Source organism: Strongylocentrotus purpuratus, unplaced genomic scaffold (assembly GCF_000002235.5).
Source record: "Strongylocentrotus purpuratus isolate Spur 01 unplaced genomic scaffold, Spur_5.0 spur5_scaffold_20, whole genome shotgun sequence".
NCBI classification, from domain to species: Eukaryota; Metazoa; Echinodermata; class Echinoidea; order Camarodonta; family Strongylocentrotidae; genus Strongylocentrotus; species Strongylocentrotus purpuratus.
In genome coordinates, this window is record NW_022145606.1 from 23,795,140 (window position 1) to 23,816,025 (window position 20,886).

The 20,886-nt window shown below is 36.5% G+C and overlaps 1 protein-coding gene across 1 annotated transcript in view; it reads right to left on the reverse strand.

Annotated features, from left to right (window-relative positions):
* The window catches only part of LOC100892154 (rho GTPase-activating protein 35), a 130,288-nt gene that overhangs the window by 59,558 nt on the left and 49,844 nt on the right, over nucleotides 1-20,886 (reverse strand). Inside the window, exons 9-20 of the mRNA XM_030993067.1 lie at nucleotides 19,972-20,124; nucleotides 18,991-19,096; nucleotides 18,102-18,143; nucleotides 15,587-15,710; nucleotides 14,048-14,246; nucleotides 13,638-13,820; nucleotides 10,415-10,672; nucleotides 9,715-9,875; nucleotides 8,558-8,693; nucleotides 7,175-7,215; nucleotides 3,868-3,999; nucleotides 408-482 (exon numbers count right to left, since the gene is read on the reverse strand). Of these exons, the coding sequence (XP_030848927.1) occupies nucleotides 408-482; nucleotides 3,868-3,999; nucleotides 7,175-7,215; nucleotides 8,558-8,693; nucleotides 9,715-9,875; nucleotides 10,415-10,672; nucleotides 13,638-13,820; nucleotides 14,048-14,246; nucleotides 15,587-15,710; nucleotides 18,102-18,143; nucleotides 18,991-19,096; nucleotides 19,972-20,124 (1,610 nt within the window). The remainder of the gene's footprint in view (nucleotides 1-407; nucleotides 483-3,867; nucleotides 4,000-7,174; nucleotides 7,216-8,557; nucleotides 8,694-9,714; nucleotides 9,876-10,414; nucleotides 10,673-13,637; nucleotides 13,821-14,047; nucleotides 14,247-15,586; nucleotides 15,711-18,101; nucleotides 18,144-18,990; nucleotides 19,097-19,971; nucleotides 20,125-20,886) is intronic.

The window sequence follows — 20,886 nt, forward strand, 5'->3', positions numbered from 1 at the left end:
CCCCTCAATATATGATCCCACTTTCAGCTTGGTAATATGTCTCTAATGATAGTTTGTATGCCCTTTAACGCCTGGGGGGTGTTTCACAAAGATTTTAAGTCAAACTTAACTCTAAGTTGGACTTAAATATTATGGAGAACCATTTGCAGCCTTACAATGAAATATATCAAAAGCAAAAATTCAAGTATTTTAGACTTTTCACAAATTCCACATCAAGAACATGACATCTCCCATGATAATAGAAACTATGAATGATTTGAATCAACATTTAATGCCTTTTAGAATAACTTTTACAAGATATTTTCAAGGATGCTAATGGCTTTCCATAATTGTTAAGTCCAACTTAGAGATGAGTTCGACTTAGGATCTTTGTGAAACATCCCCCTGCAGCCATAATACGTATTTACCTTCATTGGTTGGCTTCGGGGCCCACTTGGAGGATTGGCTTTGGCTTATCACATCGTATAACGAGTCTTCACCACCTAGTACCGGGTAACACAAGAAAAATAAATATCAAATATTACGATTGAGAAAAAAACATACTAAAAAAGCAGGGCTTAAATTAATCCAAGGCCACCAAGGCCATGGCCGTGGATGCCCCTTTGATTGGCCTCAATGCCCCTCTCATAGGCCTTGGAGATGTTATGTGCCCTTTCCAATTCTTCCTATTTGTGCTGTAATATAGGAATGTGCCCTACAGAAAAGTGGCCTTGCCCTACAAATATTGAAATTTAAGGCCTGCTAAAGATACGTTTAGATACGACGCTGTGAAATCGCAGAGGCTTTGATGAGGCAAGGTGTGATACGCATCACATTTCTGTATCTAATTACACAGAGCTCACTGAAGACAAACAAGACCTTAGTTGTGCGCAACTGGCATCCTATTACACATGCAGTCACTATGAACATGACTGACAAAGAAAGCGGACAAAATATACAGTTCCTCAGGTAGACAAAGGAACATCCCTTCACTGCTATTATGTAAAAATTTGTAGAACAGGTGTCACATGCATATTCACTTTTTACATAATAGCAGTGAAGGGATGTTCCTTTGTCTACCTGAGGAACTGTATATTTTGTCCGCTTTCTTTGTCTGTCGTATTCATAGTGAGTGGCCTTTGGCAGTTTGCTGCATCATATCTTAACAAGCCTTTAATGAGGCCTGTACACTCACATGTATGACGCTGTAAACTGCCACGGTTAACCAAGGATTTATTTTGTATTTCAGCGTACTTGGGAGCAATACACTGCACATGTGTGTGTCTCAAAACACACAGATAAGTGAGTACGCATAGGACAATTGGTGTGTCCCCACTTAACATTCATTTAGTACACATGAAAAAACGCCACTTTCGATTTAGCACGGCTTATGTGAAAAAGCCTTCATGATGATAATATACGGTAGATTTATGATACTGAATGACCATTGAGATCAAACGTAACTTGACAGTAGCATGGTTAGGACTTAGGAGAGATCAATAGGAAAGTTCTCTGCAGTATATCGAGGAAATGAACTAAACCAATGATATTTAAAGGGTCAAGAATATTGAAAATGTTAATGGATACATAATGAAGAAAAAATAGGGTAATATTACAGGTACAGTATGTAATAATGTATATATGTATATGGAATTAACAACTAAATTATTTGTAACCCTTGTAAATAAAAAAAGTGTGTGCGTTATTCTTAAATCAAGAATGGAATGGGGGCTCGTTGAATGACGGCTTTGTTCAATACTTATAGAAATAAGCTTTAATATTTAAATTTCTCAAGAAAGAAATCAGGAAAAATCTCATTTTCACATACAACAAATAATAAACTTCATAAACTTTCTTTCTTATTCTACAATGTTAATCTCCTCTATGAACAACTGCTTTTCTTTCCTTCTCTCATTCTCCCAATCTTTCCTTCAATCTCAATCAAAGAATAGAACCCCTGCTTTTTACAAACCGTATATCAAAATGAACGTGATAGGACAATTACACAAACATGGAAGAGCATTTCTCTGCTCTTTGTATCAGTAACCTATCTACTATTTACCTTCTTAAAACTTGTAAAACTTTTGTAAAACCCTCTTTCACAAGAAGTTAAAAGGAATGCTATGATGATGACATGTCTAATCAATTATTTATTTGCCTACAGAGTTTTAAATAAAATGTGAAAACTACATTTAGTCTATTACTATTGGGTGCCAACACATATCGACGAAGGCGACACGTTTATTCCTTTACAGGTACTATGTCCCATTTGCAGGCCCAAAAAAGGAAAAGGTTAAATTCCAGCAGCATTTAAAAGATAATACTATTTCAGAACTTCCCTAAAAAAAGGGGGGGGGGGGCTTGAAAATGTCTTTAACCCTTACTGTACTGGGGGGGGGCCTGGGAGGCCCCCCCCCCCCTCGACATTTTCGGAGATCGCGCCGCAACCGCTTGGAATTTTGAATTGTCGTTTCATGACTTTTTTCCCTCAAGCCTTACGCACATTTTGATACAATTTTCGTCGAAATCGGATATACCTGTAAGGTGTTACATAACAATTAGTATGCGCATGTCATCAAAAAAGTGCTATAATTGCATATATTCATGTACAAGCAGAAATGTGAAGATATGAATTGATATCAAATTGCTTTTATATGTTTCTCAGAGTAACTTGATGTATTCCAGAACAAAAGAATACATTAGAAATAAAACAATAGATATAATAAGAAATAAAAAACAATAAAATACATAAGAAAATAAATAGTTGAAAATTGCATCAAATTTGCATAAATTATCATTATCAATTACATCAAATAACTATTTTGTGTTAGAAAAGAAGTTTCATATGAATAATGAGTTTCAACATTCTAAAAGTGGAGTCTGAAAATTTTTGTAATGATTCTAGTTCCCTAAATATAGTTCCAGATTTGATATTCAAGAATGCGTAATTTGCGTATTCATAATTTATGCAAATTAACCTATGCATTTTCAAATATCATAAAAAATAATGAAACCTCATGAATTTGAAATGAAGGAAACATTTATTCAATACATTTTCAAGATTCTTCACAAGTCTACGTACAAATATGTAGAGTTTTCTGTAAAATGCATAAGATTAGCATTTTGCATAATTAATTAGGCAATAACGACAAAAATTTGCATATTAGGAAAAAACTAATTATACCATCTTGTTCCTTACGTAAATATCTACAAATATGCAAATTTTCGTGTTAATCGGACATTCGACGGCCGAGATCATAGGGGGGGCCTCCGAGGCCCCCCCCCCCCCCCCCCCAGTCAGAGGGTGCTCAAAATAGCCCAGTACAGTAAGGGTTAAGTGGGGAAAAAAAAAAGTATTAGTTGTCAAATCGAGCTATAGAGCTAGTAAGTAATAGTCTGATTTTCAGACCATTGTACCGAATTGTCATACGTTTTATGCTGCGCAAAGATTCAATTAGTTTAATTTTGGCCATTTTAAGAAGTGGGTTATTGATGTAGACAAATGCTCATGTACCCTTTACAACTCTTTTCATGTATGTTATTACCAAAGAAGAATGAAAACCAGTCACTCACTCAATAGTGTCTGACAGTGAAGTCTAGCAAGTAAACGGGTTTCCTTGCATAATTTGAATATTAGGACACTGCTAACGTTTAAATTTCACAGATAGGACATACATTACATATTCATAATTCCCTGCAAAGTTCTACATAATTTGATGTTGCCTGCAAAAGGGATATGGTATCTTTAAGCACAACATCAAAATATCATATATTATATTATATCCCACTGCTGCCACCAGGAAATCAAACATTTAAACTGCCTGTGAAACTGGAAGAAATTCAAACTTTAAACTCCTGTTGAAGAAGACGACACCTTAATTCCTTTACCTCTGAAACTATAATGCGTCTGCTGCTGCAGTCTCATGCGGTTGCGGATTTCGCTGGGCTTTACCAAGGGGTCGTGGACCACCGCTTCAGAAGAAACGGATCTCTTGCGGGGTACAAACTCAGGGGTGTAGCCTATTGGAAGGGGGTTTGGGTTGGCACCATCGAGAAGGGGGTGGGGTTGGGGTTGGGGTTGGGAGGTCACGGTGCATCATGCAACAAATATATGCATATATATCAATACCATCAATTTCATGCAGACCGATTGGGCATTATACAAATCAAATTAGATTTTACATGGAGGTACAAGTGCATTATATTGACATATCAAGATATTAAGAGGATAGAATAGGTATCAAATGAAATGGAAGAATCAAAGGAAGTAATGCGGAATTTAATCATTGTGAAGTCAAGTTGATACAAGATTAGAGTACCAATAAATGCAATAAAGGGGAATGTGTATGTATCAATATATTACACCAGAGTTGAAATAAATAAATCATAGCATTAATTAATGGTTGTATTATGCACAGAATAGTCATGGACATATTAAAATTAAACCGTAAGATATGTATGGAGATGAAAAAAAAATGTTGGTGTGATGCAGATGATAACATGACACAAAACAGAACACATGGAACCATACATAAAGAAAAAAAATATTGACAATTAATTTGTTCAAATGTAATCAATGAGAAAGGAAATGCATTTTGTTTATTAAAGATATTTATCAATTCCAATTTGAAACAAAAATCGAAGGACATTGAAAGGATAAAACCCAAAGAAACGATTACAAATTGATGAAAATAAAATTTGTGGTGGTACACATTATTTTGTAATATTCAACACAAAAACAAAAGATTAGAAAATCAATAAAAAGGACCATACAGAGATGAAATATGTGTTTTTGAGATTTGATAATTCATGGAAGTAGATGACGAGACCAAATCAAGGAGGAATGGAGGACAAATTTAGCAAGGACAGACAATAATTATAAGTAGAACAACCACCACATAAATAAGCATCAATTACAAGATAAAAACCGCATAGTTACATCACAGGTACAGCACATGTATGCAGGTAAGGGAGGAAAGAAGCAAAAACAAAAAAGGAAATTCATTTCAGCACATTGATGACACAGTGCATTAATTGGAAGATGCCATTTATTAAACAGGGGGTTGAGGGGAGGGAAGGTAAGCCAACAAATTTGAGGGATGGAAGGATGGAAAAATGAAGAAAGGATAAATTAGAACAAGATTCAGGATAGTTATTACTGTTTCACCAATTCCATTTTCCTTTTGTTTGTTTTTTCAAGTTCACTAAGCCCAGAAAAAGGAAGTATCTACCAGCGTCTAACTAGGAGATTCTCATGATGATGTTCGACTGCTGCATTTAGAAAAAATGGATTCAACAAACACAAGGTGGAGGAAAAGGAATCTTGAACTGTGTCACACGATAGCAGTATATATCTCATCATTCTTATAAAATCATGCAGAAAATATATGTGGCTTTCCTTAACTAAATAGGGACTCTGTCACTCTGTAGCTTCAAGTAATTGACTTATTTCTAATTGAATCATAAGTTCCTTTGTTCATAATTTTTTTTTTAATTCTCTAAATTACAGAGAAAATTTCCTTGCATTAAAATGTCTGACACACAGTTTGAATTGAATAGAATTTCTTGAGGGATAGGAACGGCGATTGTAGCAATTCAGACCATTGCTACAATTTTATAAGAGGATTCTAGATAGCCTCACAACCAGGTTGGACAAATTTATAGGGAGCAAAAAACATTTATGTAAGGGTAAAAGCAGGCTGAATTCATTTAGCAAACCCAAAGACCCTGTTATGCTTTTTCATTTAATTCTGCAAAACAAATAAGTATATTCTGACTTGAATATATACAATTTCACCATAATTAGTCGTGGACTTGTTAATAATGAGAAGGAAAACAAATTATATAGCTCCTACAACACCAGCAAACGAAATGCTGGATCCAATATTGATATGTCTATATAATGCCATTCCCATATTTAAAAGTATACAGATATCTTTGTTAAATAAAAAAGAAAGAACATGCATACTCGGTTTTACAAGTAGATGCGTATATTGTATAATTGGTGAATTCATACTAATATACATGATTTAATTTGTGCAGGAGTTTGACAGGGTTTTAATTGTTCATTTGCATCCAAGCAACTTATCATTTTAAGCCCAAAGTATCGATAGAAAGCTAGCTGAGGAACCTACACAGAGATGTATAATATGTACGACTTGGATTTGTTATGACGGATTAAAGAACAAATTTCAAATCCAGGTCAAAATCATGCCACTTACATATATGTATGCTATCAATTACAACAATCATATCATATTGCTATACAGGGAAATGGTATATCTATGATGCATAACACTTTAGACATTTAGGAGGGCTTTGTTTCATTCATATATGTTCATGTATATCAAGGGGAAAGCTTTAGTTGGATGCAGTCCTTATGAGGTTCATACAAATTCTCCTCTTTATAGCCTTGACATATTTATCTATCTCCCATCTCAAAACATGGTGTTACTGTCATTTTTTCCTCTCCATATTTTTGCATTCCTTCTTTTTGAAATGTTCTTTTGCAACATAAGTCTTTTCCCTACACTCCTTATTTTTCTCTTATTTCTGTCTGCCTTCCAAGTCTTGGCTTCTCTATTTTAAATTTGTAAAGTACATTTGAAATAAGGTTGTAAAAAGAAATAAATAAACAGATGAATAAATAAATAAGAATTATTAAAGTAAAATACAAATCTTGTTTTCTTAAAACTCTTAATCACCATTTTCATTTTGTTTGTCTTTACTTTTTAAATTGTTATTTTTCTATTCACTGCCTTTAAAATATATTACTTGAAATTTTTCTAATATTGACAAGAACTGATTCAAAGACACAGACAGCCTTGCTAGAAGTTGCTTAAAAGGAAAGAGATAATGTAAACCTAAATGTGATGCAATTTAAATGAAAAAGTACATGAAAAAGTAATGTGAGAAAATAGACAGATGAGGTAATGTTTGGCATCTGAATTTCACAATCAACAGTATATTTATATGAATATGTACTGCATGAATACATATTTGACTTATGGTACGTACATATAACATTTACTATCATCATGGGACCCAAATAGCTCTAAACAGACGTATACAAAACTAGTATGGTGTCTGTGAAGATATAAAGACACTACAAAATGCAAGAATATATGATTCATTCCATGCAGAATGGAGTAATAAGGATACATATTTGAGGGGAAAGTTATGGCTTGTGCTTTACCTGACGTAGGGGTCTGGGAATCATCTAGCGTGACGTCTCTGCTGAAGAAAAAAAAAGAAGGAAAAATAAATTGTTATAAGGAAAAATAATAATAAAAACAGAACATCAAAAAAAGAAGACAGTCACACATAAGACATGTGTGGTATACATGCATTCAAGCCCTGAGTATGATCTGGGCCCTGTTTCATAACAAATTTTTTTCAATATCAAGTGTCATATTTTGGTATCAAATTTGCTCTCAGCTATTAAAGGTAAAGACCAGTTATGGTCACGCGATTGCATTGTGAAAGAAACATTGTGGAATCGATCAAAAAAGGTTGATCATCTAGCATCTAGCATCTGCAAGGTTCTGGAATCATCAAAATGATAAGAAATTTGGCCCATTCTTCGTAAAGTTACAAGCACTATACACAGAAAGATGTATATGGGACTACCCTATATCTCTCACAGACCATGAGAGAAACAAATTTACCAAATATATGAAGTAGTAGGCGGTTTCCCGGCAAATTTTTTAATCATCATGTATTAGTCAAAACATATTCTTTCACATGATTGGTAATGAGAGCTTCCATTTCATTTTTTGAAATTGGGGCGTTTCCAATACTGGTCTTTACCTTTAAAATGCAATGATTTCAATAGCTTATAACAGTTACTGTAATTTGTTTTGTTTTAGCACATTTTATGAAACAAGGCTCTGGTGATAGAATAGTCCCGCCGCGGCACTTATGTCCTTTGGCAAGACGTTAATCTACATTTGCCACTCTCCACCCAGGTGTAAATGGGTACCTGATATGCTTGAGCGCTAGTTACTTTGGCAGCTCGGCTACAACCAGGGTAATATGTGTAAAGCGCCATGAGCGTCAGAGCCTGGCGGATACCGGCGCTAAATAAATATCCATATTACTATTATAAAGAATGAAACTTGATTCTGGACCATTCAAGAAATCTACTTCTATTATGTTTTTTTTTTTTTTTGGGGGGGGGGGTTTACATATTTTACAACAACATTCATTGGCAATTGCCAGCATTTTGTAGTTAAAAAACGACAAGATTTTGTTACTGAACTATCTCTTAACTAGATAGTTAGATAGATAGAAAGATACATACTGTAAACGAGGAAATATTCGCGGTACAGTAATTCTCACAAATATCGGGCTGAAGTCGGTGTCCGCAAATTTTAGAACCAGCGAAAATATAAACATGTTTTCTTATGCTTGTTCTGAACCGGCTGAATTAGGTGCAACACAAATTTAAGAACCAGCAAATATGTTTTGGGGTCGCTCAGCGCGAAAAATGAATCGCTCGAAAATAACAGTCTTTACAGTAGATACATATATAAATGAATACATAAAGAAAGAAATAATATTTTGTTAGTGAACTTACTGGGGTGAGGGTAGCTCCATGGGAGGTCTGTTAGATATGAAAGGACTTGGACTGGGTGGCTCCTCCACCTTGAACATCCTTTCCGTCTCTCTCCTCTTGTCAAGTGCTTCCTTCAGAAACCTGTTGTAGATCACAGCTGAATAGGGAGGGGGAAAAGAATATTGATGCATGAGATTTGGTCACTACATAGTCTTAAGTGCAGTCAAACCTGCTTTAGCAACCACCTGCAACACGTCTTTTCATCTTTCCCGTGAGCGGTCTTTATAAAAACAGGTTTCCATGTAATAGGTTTAGAGAGTGCAACAACTAATACAGTACAAGTTTTTTTAAATATAGGTAAAGTAAATTATACACAGCCAACGATTTACAAATACCAAACCCCTCACCGCACAAATATCTCAAGTAATACTAGTAGTAGTAGTAATGGTTTCTTGAAATAAAAATCAATCACGGCTCAAAAGCCGAATTACAGGTTTTGTACAATAGTAAAAGCAGTAGCAGTACTTCCCAGAGCTGCCAACATTGTGCAACGAAAAAATGTGACTTTCAAATGAATTTACATTATTTCCAAAGAGGAAGTTCTGATAACCTTTAACTTGCCCCTACTTTTTCAGAAGGAGGGTATCACAATGTCGTAACTTCCATTCACAAAATGCTATGATGTACAACAACCCTCATAAAACATGCATTCCCCCGGTAAAACCTTTTTACCCATTCCTAACCAAACCATACTTAGGCACTGCAATTCGAGACCAATCCTACGCACAGCACATACTTTGATCTCTGAATGATGAGCAGTTCGCTGTCACTAATCTTGCAGTAGGTGTATCATCCACAAGACGGTTACTCACTGCTATCTCTGATAAAACTTGCGTTCCCCTGTTAACACCTTATTACCCATTCCTAACCAAACCCCTACTTAGGCACTGCAATTTTTAGACCACTCCTACACACAGTGCATACTTTGATCTCTGAATGATGAGCAGTTTGTTGTCACTAATCATTGCAGTGGGTGTATCAGCCACAATACGGTTACCCTCTGCTATCCCGGATAAAACATGCATTCGGATTCCCCTGTTAACACTTTTTTACCCATTCCTAACCAAACCCCTACTTAGGCACTGCAATTCTAGAAAACTCCTACACACAGTACATACTTTGATCTCTGAATGATGAGCAGTTCGCTGTCACTAATCTTGCAGTGGGTGTATCGTCCACTAGACGGTTACCCTCTGCTATCCCGTCCGCAGCCGAGTTGATGTCCTCACACACGGCCACGACTAGCGTTGGGATGGGAGCCACCATCTTTAGGAACCACCTGAAGAGAACAAAATCAATATTGAAGGGGTGTACCAAGTCTGATAAACATTTTAAAATCAAAATCTATGATGACTTTGTGTACTCATAAGATGTTCCCTTACAATGTTTCTAATGACTGCCTTTGAATTTTCATATTATTGTTAGTTTCCTCTTCCCTCAATACAACATTATTATCTATATAAGGTTCCAAGTGTTACAATGAATCAGCGTATTCAATATTTCATATTGTTCAGTCATCCTGGAACCTCAACTATTGATATCGATATCCTATCGATATCACACTAAAACAAAGCCATATTTACTGAGGTAAGTCAAATTTTGTTAATTCGCTAGTCAGAATAATATAGATAATAATATTTTATGGCTTTGTTTTCTTGTGATACGAGAAATATATTGCTTTTGCTAAGACAATATTAGACTCGTCTTTGACTCATCCAATATTGTCATAGCTCGAGCAGTATATTCTTGTATCACACTCAAAGCCATCCAATATATTCCCCCAATCAAAGAAAAATATTGTTGCTATGTCGGTCATACTTGAGCAGTTCCAGCGATGCCTTCCGCTGAGCTGCGTAGACCAGGATGTAACCGTGGTGAACGCGCTGCTCCCTGAGGATGTCCCCTAAGTGATAGGATGAGATCTCAAAGTCCACCCTGCACTTGGTGTCGATGAGGAACATATCACAGGTGATGGAGTTCTTCTCGTTGGGCGTCGCCACGCAGTTGTGGCTGGTGATGGGCGACAGGACCAGGTCCGGCTGGAAGGGGTCACCGCAAGGCATGCATAGCCCAATCCTGAGGGGGTGGATGGAAAGGGGTGGAGGTGGTGTTGGTGGTGGTGGGGGGAGGGAGGGGAGGTGTTATGCAAAGGAGGTCAAACTAAGGTCATCATAATTCATTGTTACTTTTTTATAAAGCGAATATTAATTTCTTCCATCATTTTATTAAATTGTTATTATTATTATTCGTATCGGAGCATTCTCCTTTTCCCCTTTTAAAATGCAATCATTTACTCAAAATTGCCAATTACATCAGTCAATATTTTTTGTAATAATTTTATGAAAATGACTCCAGAGATCATATACGGACACTATCTAAGAACATAGTGTTTAATACACAAGAACATCATACCACAAGATTATTATTGTAAACTTTGAATTCTCTATGAAAACAGAACCTAAATAATGCCATGAAGAAAAAAGAAAGAAAATGTAATAGCGGCAGAAAATATAAGAATTTCAATAAGACGCAAAAACAGCAGAGGAATTTAAAATGAAATAAAGGCATTTAGCAAGAAAATAGTTTAATGGAAGCAGAAAATGAAAATGATGATTAATGGCAAGGACATAAGTATGCATTGCAGGATAATTTGAAATATATAATCATGACGTACCGTAGAGTAGCAATATAAGTTCAATATATAAGATAGTGTGCAAAATGAAAGGCTAGCATGAATGAGAAAGACTGGTGTACCTATCTAGAGAGAGGCTGTAGTTGTGTGTCCTGAGAAAGGGCAGGACCAACTCGGGTGAGAAAGGATCACCACACGCTAAGCACATGCCAATCCTACCATAGGTGAAGGACAGAGTGTGTGCAAGAAGCAGATGAGTTGATGGATGGTGTAGTGATAAACATGCACAGATAAATGGAGTGGAACAAGGGGGATAGAGAGTGTGTCAAACAAAGAGAGACATATAGCAAGAGAGAGAGAGAGAGAGGGAGAGGGAGAGGGAGAGGGAGAAGGAGAGGGAGAAGGAGAGGGAGAAGGAGAGGGAGAGGGAGAACGAGAGGGAGAGGGAGAGAGGGAGAGGGAGAGGGAGAGAGAGAGGGAGAGGGAGAGGGAGAGGGAGAGAGAGAGGGAGAGAGAGAGGGAGAGGGAGAGGGAGAGGGAGAGAGGGAGAGGGAGAGAGAGAGGGGGAGAGGGAGAGGGAGAGGGAGAGGGAGAGGGAGAGAGAGAGGGAGAGGGAGAGGGAGAGGGAGAGGGAGAGAGGGGTGGAGAAAGAAAGAGTAAGGGAGAGAGTGAGGACAGAGAGAGAGAGGATAGAGAGAGAAAGAGAAAGTGGAGTGTGCCAAACAAAGAGAGAAATAAAGAGTGAGAGAGAGAAAGAGAGAGAGAGAGAGCAAGATAGAGGAAAGAAGGAGAGATGGACAGTGTGTCACAGAAAGAAAGAGAGGGGTGGGGAAAGAAAGATTGATGGAGAGAATGAGGGAGAGAAAAAGGGAGAGCAAGAAAGAGGGAGGAAAGGAGAAATAAAGACATACAGTAACAGAGAGAGGATGGATATGGAGAGAGAAAAACAGAAAAATACATAATTATATAGAAAGGGAGAGAGGGGAGAGAGAAAGAGGGAGAGAGGTAGAGAGAGAAAGAGAGAAAGAGAGAAAGAGAGGGAGAAAGAATGAGACAGACAAAGACAGAGAAAGAGAGGTGAAAAGAGAGTAGTATGAAAATGCAAGAGTAATGAAAGGAGTGAGAGAGTGAGAGGGATAGAGGAAGGAAGGACAGGGTGGGGTGGAAAAGAGATTTGGAAAAAATGAAATTGCCAAAAGAAAAGGGAGGCAGACATTCTTTTCAAGGGAACAGAAAGAATAAAAAGGAAAGAAATGTCAAAATATGGGAGGAAAGAAATGTCAAAATATGGGAGGGAAGAAAGGATGGACCAACACAAGTTTTTTTAAAGGATGGCGAAGAGACACACAGATGCACAGGACGCAAAGTGCAGTAAAAAGAAACAATTACATTCATGTACAATACAATGACAGGCAGGCAAGAAAGAAAAAGTAAATTAGATAAATACATGGTGCAAAATATGTAGAATGAATAATGAGCTATGCAAAGCAATAAGAAAATTAATATGATATGGATAGACTGAATAGTCAAGCAAAACAAATATGGATAATACAGCATTTGATATAAGAGTTAGCTATAGCTTTTAAGGTGTATAATCTTAGCATCATAAGGTGTATAGCATGTACATGATTTGAGCAAGTAATGATTAGCAAGAAATGAAGTAGAGCATCTAAAATGAAGCTTATGCAGAATAATATTATGTATTAATCCAAACATAGTAAACATATTATGTAATGTATATAAATGAGCTACAAATACTAGTGAGACAAGAAAAGAAATGAAAAGGGTAAGAATGAAAAATGTAGAGAAACAAGAATGATATAAAAAGAGAAACATCTCCCAAATAGATAAGAAACATCTACAGAATGAGACGATAATAGCAACAAATTGAGATACACAGATTGGCATTGAGAAAAGAAAAAGAGATGACAAAGATAGATAAAGATAGATGAAGAAAATGAGAGAAAGAGGGGGAAAAGAAATAGAGAGAGAGAGAGAGCAAGAGCAAAAAACAAACAATATATGGAGAGGGAGAGAGAGAGAGCGAGAGATGCTAAGTAAAAAGCCAAAACATACTAATTATCCCAGAGCAGAGTGTATAGAAACAATAAAAGAGCAATTTGTTATTTAATAGAAACAGAAAGAAAAAGATGGAGTTAGCTTGAGAGAGAGAGAGAGAGAGAGAGAGAGGGGGGGGGGAAAAGCCACAACGTACTAGTTATCCAAGGGCAGAGTGCGAAAAAACAACGAAAGAGGATTTTTTTCTTTAAATAGAACAACAAAAAAACAGAGAGGAAAGACAGAGAAAGCTTGAGACATCAGCTAAATAGTCTAACAAGAAGAGAAAGAGAAAGAGAGGAATGATCAGATTCAACAACAAACCGGCTACAAGAATTCAGAGGTGCAAACCTGAAAGCATTGTCTCCCCTATCTCCTCTGTCACTCTCCACCTGGTTGGGCGTCCCGCTGCGATACTTCTGACCTGCGACCACGGATCTGAGGGCGTCCTGTATCTGAGACTCGCTGAATTTCTTCCCGTGCCACAGGGTCGTGTTGTCTGGAGGCACGTTCACGATCTGGCAGTTGTTCAACCTACATGAAAAAAGACCCATTTTATAACGTGAGTTTCCTCCATCATAGTCGTAAGAAAGGATGAGCAGTGTCTAAAGTCAGAACTTGTTCATTGTTTGCAAAATCGTCTGTTGTCTTTGGGAAATAGTACAGCAAGGATTTAGTAACTAAGGAACAGGATCTGTAGGACACCTCAGGGTTCAAGGTTCAGGGTTCAAAGTTCAACGTGCTGCAACACCGTGGCTTACCTGCGGCACAACATCTCTGCTTTATCCCTGACCTGAGCCGCGTCCGCCTCCGGACTGGTGCTGCGACCGAACATTAGCACCACGGCCAGGTCCCTCAGGGTCGTTGAGTTGTACTCCTCCTGGTCGGATAGAATGGTACGTTCCAGGGCGTCTTGGATGTACTGGAAACCCTCCAGAGATGTGAAGACACAGATACAACCTGGTGTCAAAGAAGGAAGAATAAATAACATTTATTTGTCAACTGAACTGATATTCACACCGTTAACAAATTATGAAATACACAGAGACAAAATACTGGATACTTATTCATTTATGCACAAGCAGTGCACTCTGTGATACATGGGTGGAAGTATGCTTTGAAAAGGGGAAACAAAGGCTTTTTATGTAGCACTGTGAACTGGTCTATTGGGTGAGGGCGCTAGATAAATGAAAATAATGGATAAAAAAATAGCAATGTAAAATTCCCACTTTTCAGGCAATATCATTATTTGAATTGCTACTGACCAACAGATGTGAGATGTTTTTGCAGCTATTGTATACTGCCGTACTTGCTTAGCTGACCACCTGTACATGTACCTACACATGTACGTGTAAAGAACACATCCTTCGTTCCCTTCATATTCACCTGAATGAACACGTAAGACAATAATTTGCCTACAATGGCCACTTCTTTCTCTAGTCTCCGTTTAGTGCTCTTCACACTCAGAATATACATCACATCTCTGGGTTTTTTTTCAATTGCCAGAGCTATTTTTGTTAAGCTTTCTGGAGCAACATCGTTCCCCACTCCCGCATATTTCTTCATCAACAGTGACTTGGCAAGACCTGCCAACCTCTGGAGTTTACAAACTTTATTCTTCAATCTCCAAAGTTGTATTTTACTGACAAAAATTGTATCAACCAAAAACAAAAACAGACTGATATGTGGATCAATGCAGACCTGCCAACTTCTGGAGCTCAAAAACTGTATTCTTCAATCCCAAAAGTTGTATTTTACGAACAAAATTTGTATTCTTAAAAGTAAACACGGACTGTTACGTGGATCAATGCCTCTTACCATGCCTACATACAGGAATAAATTTTTCAAAGGATCATTGGTTGAATATATGCATGATTTCGTCATGACTGTTGTGTTCGATGAACCAATGAACATCCCCAAATTGCCGATGTGAGATGCTTGTAGGATACTTTACAGGACAGAATGGGCATTTTGGCATTGAAAATGGCACAGACACATAAACAAAATTTTTTTTTTTTTTAAATATTTAAAAAAAATTAAAAAATAAAAATGAAAATGAAAATCATATTTTATTGAGGAAAATCGTACTGCTTCTAAAAATTGTATGAAATACGACTAAATCGTACTGGTTGGCAGGTCTGTCAATGCCTCTAACTTTGGGTGAATTTTCAAGTGTCTCTCTCCCTTCTGTTGCCTCCTTAAGGGTTGTCTAGGAGAGGATTCACCAGGAGACAACGAAGCTCCAGACAACTCTCGCTACCAATGAAGATACAATGTCTTGCAGTCTACATTTGTATTACCTTGCGGTGTGAAGCTTTCCGATTGGAGTTGATTACTAGGATGAGTGATATCGCCCTCTATAGTCTTCAGATCGAGGCTGTATAGAACCTTATCCAGCGTGTAGTCACCATCATACGATTGCGACTATGGAGAAAAGTGATTAAGATGGACCAGATTTAATACTCCTTCTGTAGACTGTGTCTCAATCATGAAAAACAGAGAACCCTATGGCTTGTAACTTTCATACCAAAATATTTGAAAGTGCTGAAATAAACTTTGAACACACAGCACCTCATTTTGAGGCGTAACTGGTGTACTTTTCCAGTCAAAAGTAGATCCGAGCTTGAGTTTAATTTTCTATTTTCTATTTTGAATTTTTCAAAAAAGGAGTTCCTCGTATGTTTATAATCCTTTTCCTCACCAACAGAATTACCAACGGTCTCATAGGATAAAGTAAGGTAGTAAAGTAGCTGAAAGAATGTGTGCAGCTTGAAACATTCTTGGCATTCATCTACAGAATGGCAAAAATGAAAAGTGCTGATTTTGAAAAAAACAAAAATGTCATATTTCTTTTTGAACCTAGATATGTTCCCAATTACCAAACAATCCAATATTGTGTTTTTAACAGCTCTTTATATTAACCAGAGATGCCAACTTTTGGAAATCAGAAATAGGGAGGATTTGTAATCGACACCAATTAATGTGCGCGTAGCGCACATCTCGAGCGCGTAGCGCCCGACACATGCGGCCGGGGTCCAGGGCCCGCCTTAGGGCCCTGGAAGCTCTGGGGTTCTAGATGCTCTCTGGTGCAATCTGAGCCTTATTTTGGAGCATTTTACATGTGTATTTAGTTAAATAATTCCCCTTTTTTTTAAAATAACATAAAAATTGTACAAAATGCATGATGAATTACTTTCAGACTTCCGATTACACAGGTACTTGATACTGTATTCGGTCTTATACTTCCGAGACCATTTCCTGGTCTTATTTTGCTGATTTTCCGCCATTTGGATTCTGTGGCAATATCCACGCATTGGTTACGGCGATCCATATGCTGAAACAATCTTTCGCTACTCTTAATTTGTCTTTTAACATAGTGGAATTATTACATGCTTAAGTTAGCAGATGATATTTCTCTTTCAATTCACAGATATATATACTGATAAGCGCCCTCCAAAAAAAATCATAATAAAAAAAAAAAAAAAAAAAAAAAAATAAAAAAAAAAAAAAATAAAATCATTTTTTTTTATTTTTTTTTTTAAATAAATCGGGAGGATAAGGATGGTGATCGTAAGGTCGGGAGTTGGGGTGAATTATCGGGAGCCTCCCGATAAAATCGGGAGGGTTGGCATCTCTGTATTAACCCATAAGTTCAGACTTTTTTTTTCGAATTGGCAACAATTACTTCCACTTTCCACTGTTTCATAGTTTAAAAGAAATTAAAATGTCTATTAAATGAAACAGTGGGAATGAAAACTAAACCAGTATCAACAAGAAATTTTCACTGTGCACACCAAAAATAGTAATCCTAACTTTCCCTCTGCATTACCAATTTAGGCGGAATATACTGCAAACACTACTTATACTTTTTTATATCACTTCTTTGTCATGATCCACTTTTCAAGATGTGTTCATCAACTACATACATGTAAATGTTCTGATCACCAACCAATTTTCTTAAGTTGAACATTAAGTGTTATATTTATGGTGTTGTATGTTTTTGACAACATAGTGGCGATAAATTAATGAATCTTTTAGATTACCTGTAGATTATACTTCATGCAAAAATTATTTTAGAAATATATAAGTGTTCATGTATGCATAACATAAGAAAAACTGTGGAAACAAAAAGAGTGTTTGAAAATAATATTGTATCAGTTCATATGAAGTGGCAGTGTCAATGTTAAACAAAATCAATATACATAGTTTAGAGCTTGAATTCAAAATTGAATGGTATGTGTGTACGGTTAAATTAGCAGTTGACTCATATACATGTATGTTTTAAGTTTGTCCATGCATGGAGTGTTAGAAAAGAAGAACAGAACTTATCTGTATGCACAGTTTCATATCTTCAGGAAGAAAGTGTGAATTTAATCAGTGACCTTTGACCCATATAAAGAAACATGTTTTACAAAACAAACACATCACTCGCTAATGAACCACACAGCAATCACAGGACAAAATACTCCAATGCAAAGAGTCTACATCATTAAATACCAGTAAATGTATTTCCTTGAAATGAAATTGTCCTCTTTGATTTTTTTTTTCCCTCTCCAAATTCTAATTTCCATTTTGCTATTCATTGGGGTAATGTATGTTATAAACTTCTAATATGGTGGTTTAATGATGTATTTCATTTATAATCTTGATAATTTAAAAAGAATAAATACATGTTAAGGAACGGTGTGGAATTGTGAGTAAAATTAATCATCAAAATGGATTGTGAAATTAATTTTAGACCATGGAATTTGATAGAATATTGGTGAAAATTAAAGAAATTTTGTTAGATTATTGAGACTTGTGTCATACGTATACCTGGGAATAATTCCTTCCGCTGCCCCGAAATGCCTGTGAATTCTACAAAAGGTCATGCAAGATTAAAGATTCAAAGAAATAGAAAGCCAGATTGTTTTAATTAATTCAACAATATATGTTAGTAACTGCGTACTCTTGTTTAAAAACAGACAAGGCTGACCAGAGAAAGATTCACCTCATGTTAAATTTGCATTTGATAGGCCATTTTTGTAATGAAATCAACTTTAATGACTTGTTTAGTGTTTCATTACAAATTATTGAATTCACCTGTTTCAAATTAATTGTATTTCAATAGTCAGAATGTGAATTGCATACATTCCATGTTATAAGGTAGGTCGAGCCATAATGTTTGTCCTACCTAGCAACAATTAATGTATCCAATTCACATTCTGACTAATGAAGTACAATTATTCATAACGCGTATTTGGCTTGCGTATTGCTGCATATTTATGGCAAGCCGTTTTAACATTTATTCCTATTTCTTGATATCAAGAAATTAATTCTTGATATCAAGAACTACCATTGCTTTACAACAGAAAATCATTTCTTGATATCAAGAAATAGGAATTAATGTTAAAACGGCTTGCCACAAATACGCAGCAAGTCGTGAGCCAAATACGCAGAGGTGTGACTGATGCATGAACTATTGACTAAGGGTAATTAGTTAGGGGGGACTCTTTCCGACCCGGACAGAATCCATCTAGACTACTGAGGCCTGAAACACAAAAGTTCTTGACAATACAAGATCTGAAAAAGCCTGAAACACAGAAGCAACAGAGCCTAAAACCATGTTAAAATCTGACAAATCGCATCCCTGTTGACATTGGTGCTTGCTTGCTACATGCCTCTACTGTACATTGTCGACACTTCTAGGCATGCAGTCCCATACCTTGATTTCGGTGTCAAGTTCATCGGCCAATCCATCCTCACCAACGACAATGATGTTGAGTTTGTTGTTTGAGTCGTCCCAAGTTCCCAATTCTTTGATCGGTGATCTGCAGAGCAAAAAACAAACAAATTGGGCAAAATTGAAACAAATATATATTTAATGTCCCTGCCCCCATGCTACTGATTACAAGATCTATGAAACAGGGCCCTGGGGAGTGTTTCACAAAGATCCTAAGTTGGACTTAAAAAATATGGAAAGCCATTAGCATCTTTGAAAATATTTTGTAAAAGTTATTTTAAAAGGCATAAAATGTTGATTCAAATCGTTCATATTTCCTATCATCAAGGATATTTCATGTTCTGGATGTGGAATTTATAAAAAGTCTAAAACACTTGAATTTCTGCTTTTGAATATATTTCATTTAAAGACTCCAATGGCTGTCCATAATTTTTAAAGTCCAACTTAGAGTTAAGTTCTACTTAGGATCTTTGTGAAACACCCCCTGGACCACTAGCGGGCACCTGCAAGTGTCTTGTTCAGAGTTCCAACTACAACTTCCAACATCATATTCAACCTGGGACCCGCTTCACAAAGCCTTTTTTCAATGACAAATGACAAAATTCAGTGACAAATCTGCTGATGACCAATCAGAAGCAAGGATTTCAGTAGCTTATAACAACAACTGTCATTTATCACTGATGACAAGTTTTGTGAAACGGGTCCCAGGTTTGGTGAACGAATACATGACAAATCATTCTTACCTTTGATAAAAATTAAGTCTAAATCTGAATATGTAATTGCAGCCAAATATGGCAAGTTAAGCCTCTATTTTAAAAAGTTTATATTTGAGTTGTAGTGGACTATATGTTTTTGTCATTTCACATTCTTGTACATGATTGTAAATAGCCAGTTGGCTTTTATATTATTTTTGAGTACCCAATAAAAATAAAAAAATTTAAAATAAATAAAAAAAAATCTTACCTCTGTACTGTTCTCTCTATGCAGAGTTGAGTTAGTTTCTCCATGCACTTCTCGCCGTAGTAACAGCTGTCGGTCGTGGGATTGTGTACGAAGGCAAGCTGTTTGAGCAGCATCACGTATCTCTCTAGATTCATCTCAGACAGCTTCTGCCATCTGTGGGAATAAGGGGAGATTTAAAAATAAGTTGAATACATGAGAGGTTTGAGGAGAAAGTTGAGTTCTGGGGAGAGGTGACAAAAAATTTGTGAGCGTTTTCATGGAAGAAGATCAGAGAAAAAAATCATATTTTATGACAAGTAACAGCTTTAAAATGAGGCCCAATTTGTATGCCACATGTTGGTGTAGTCCCATATACATTGTACATCTTTCTGTGTACAGTGCTTGTTACTTTACCAAGACTAGGCCAAATTTCTTATCATTTTGATTCTAGAACCTTGCAGTACAACCTTTTCTGACCGATTCCACACCGTTTCTTTCACAATGCAATCGCATGACCAGAACTCAACTTAAAGAGAAGGTTGAGTGCTGGGAAGAGGTGAAAAATAATTTGTGAGCATTACTCATTCTTATTATGCAAGTGTGGAAGAACATCAAATAAGACATGTTCCCTGAAAAGCCTGGCTCTTCAAATACCTTCATATTCTAAATATGCATGTAACATCGTAAAAATCGAGGGGGGGGCGGCTTTTTATGCCACATGTTCGTGTAGTCCCATATACATCTTTCTGTGTACAGTGTTTGTAACTCTACCAAGACTTGGCCAAATTTCTTATCATTTTGATGATTCCAGAACCTTGCAATACACACAAATTCCTATATGCTAGATGATCAACCTTTCCTGGCAGTTCCACACCGTTTCTTTCACAATGCGATCGCATGACCAGAACTCAACTTCATCTTTAATCTTTAACTGCA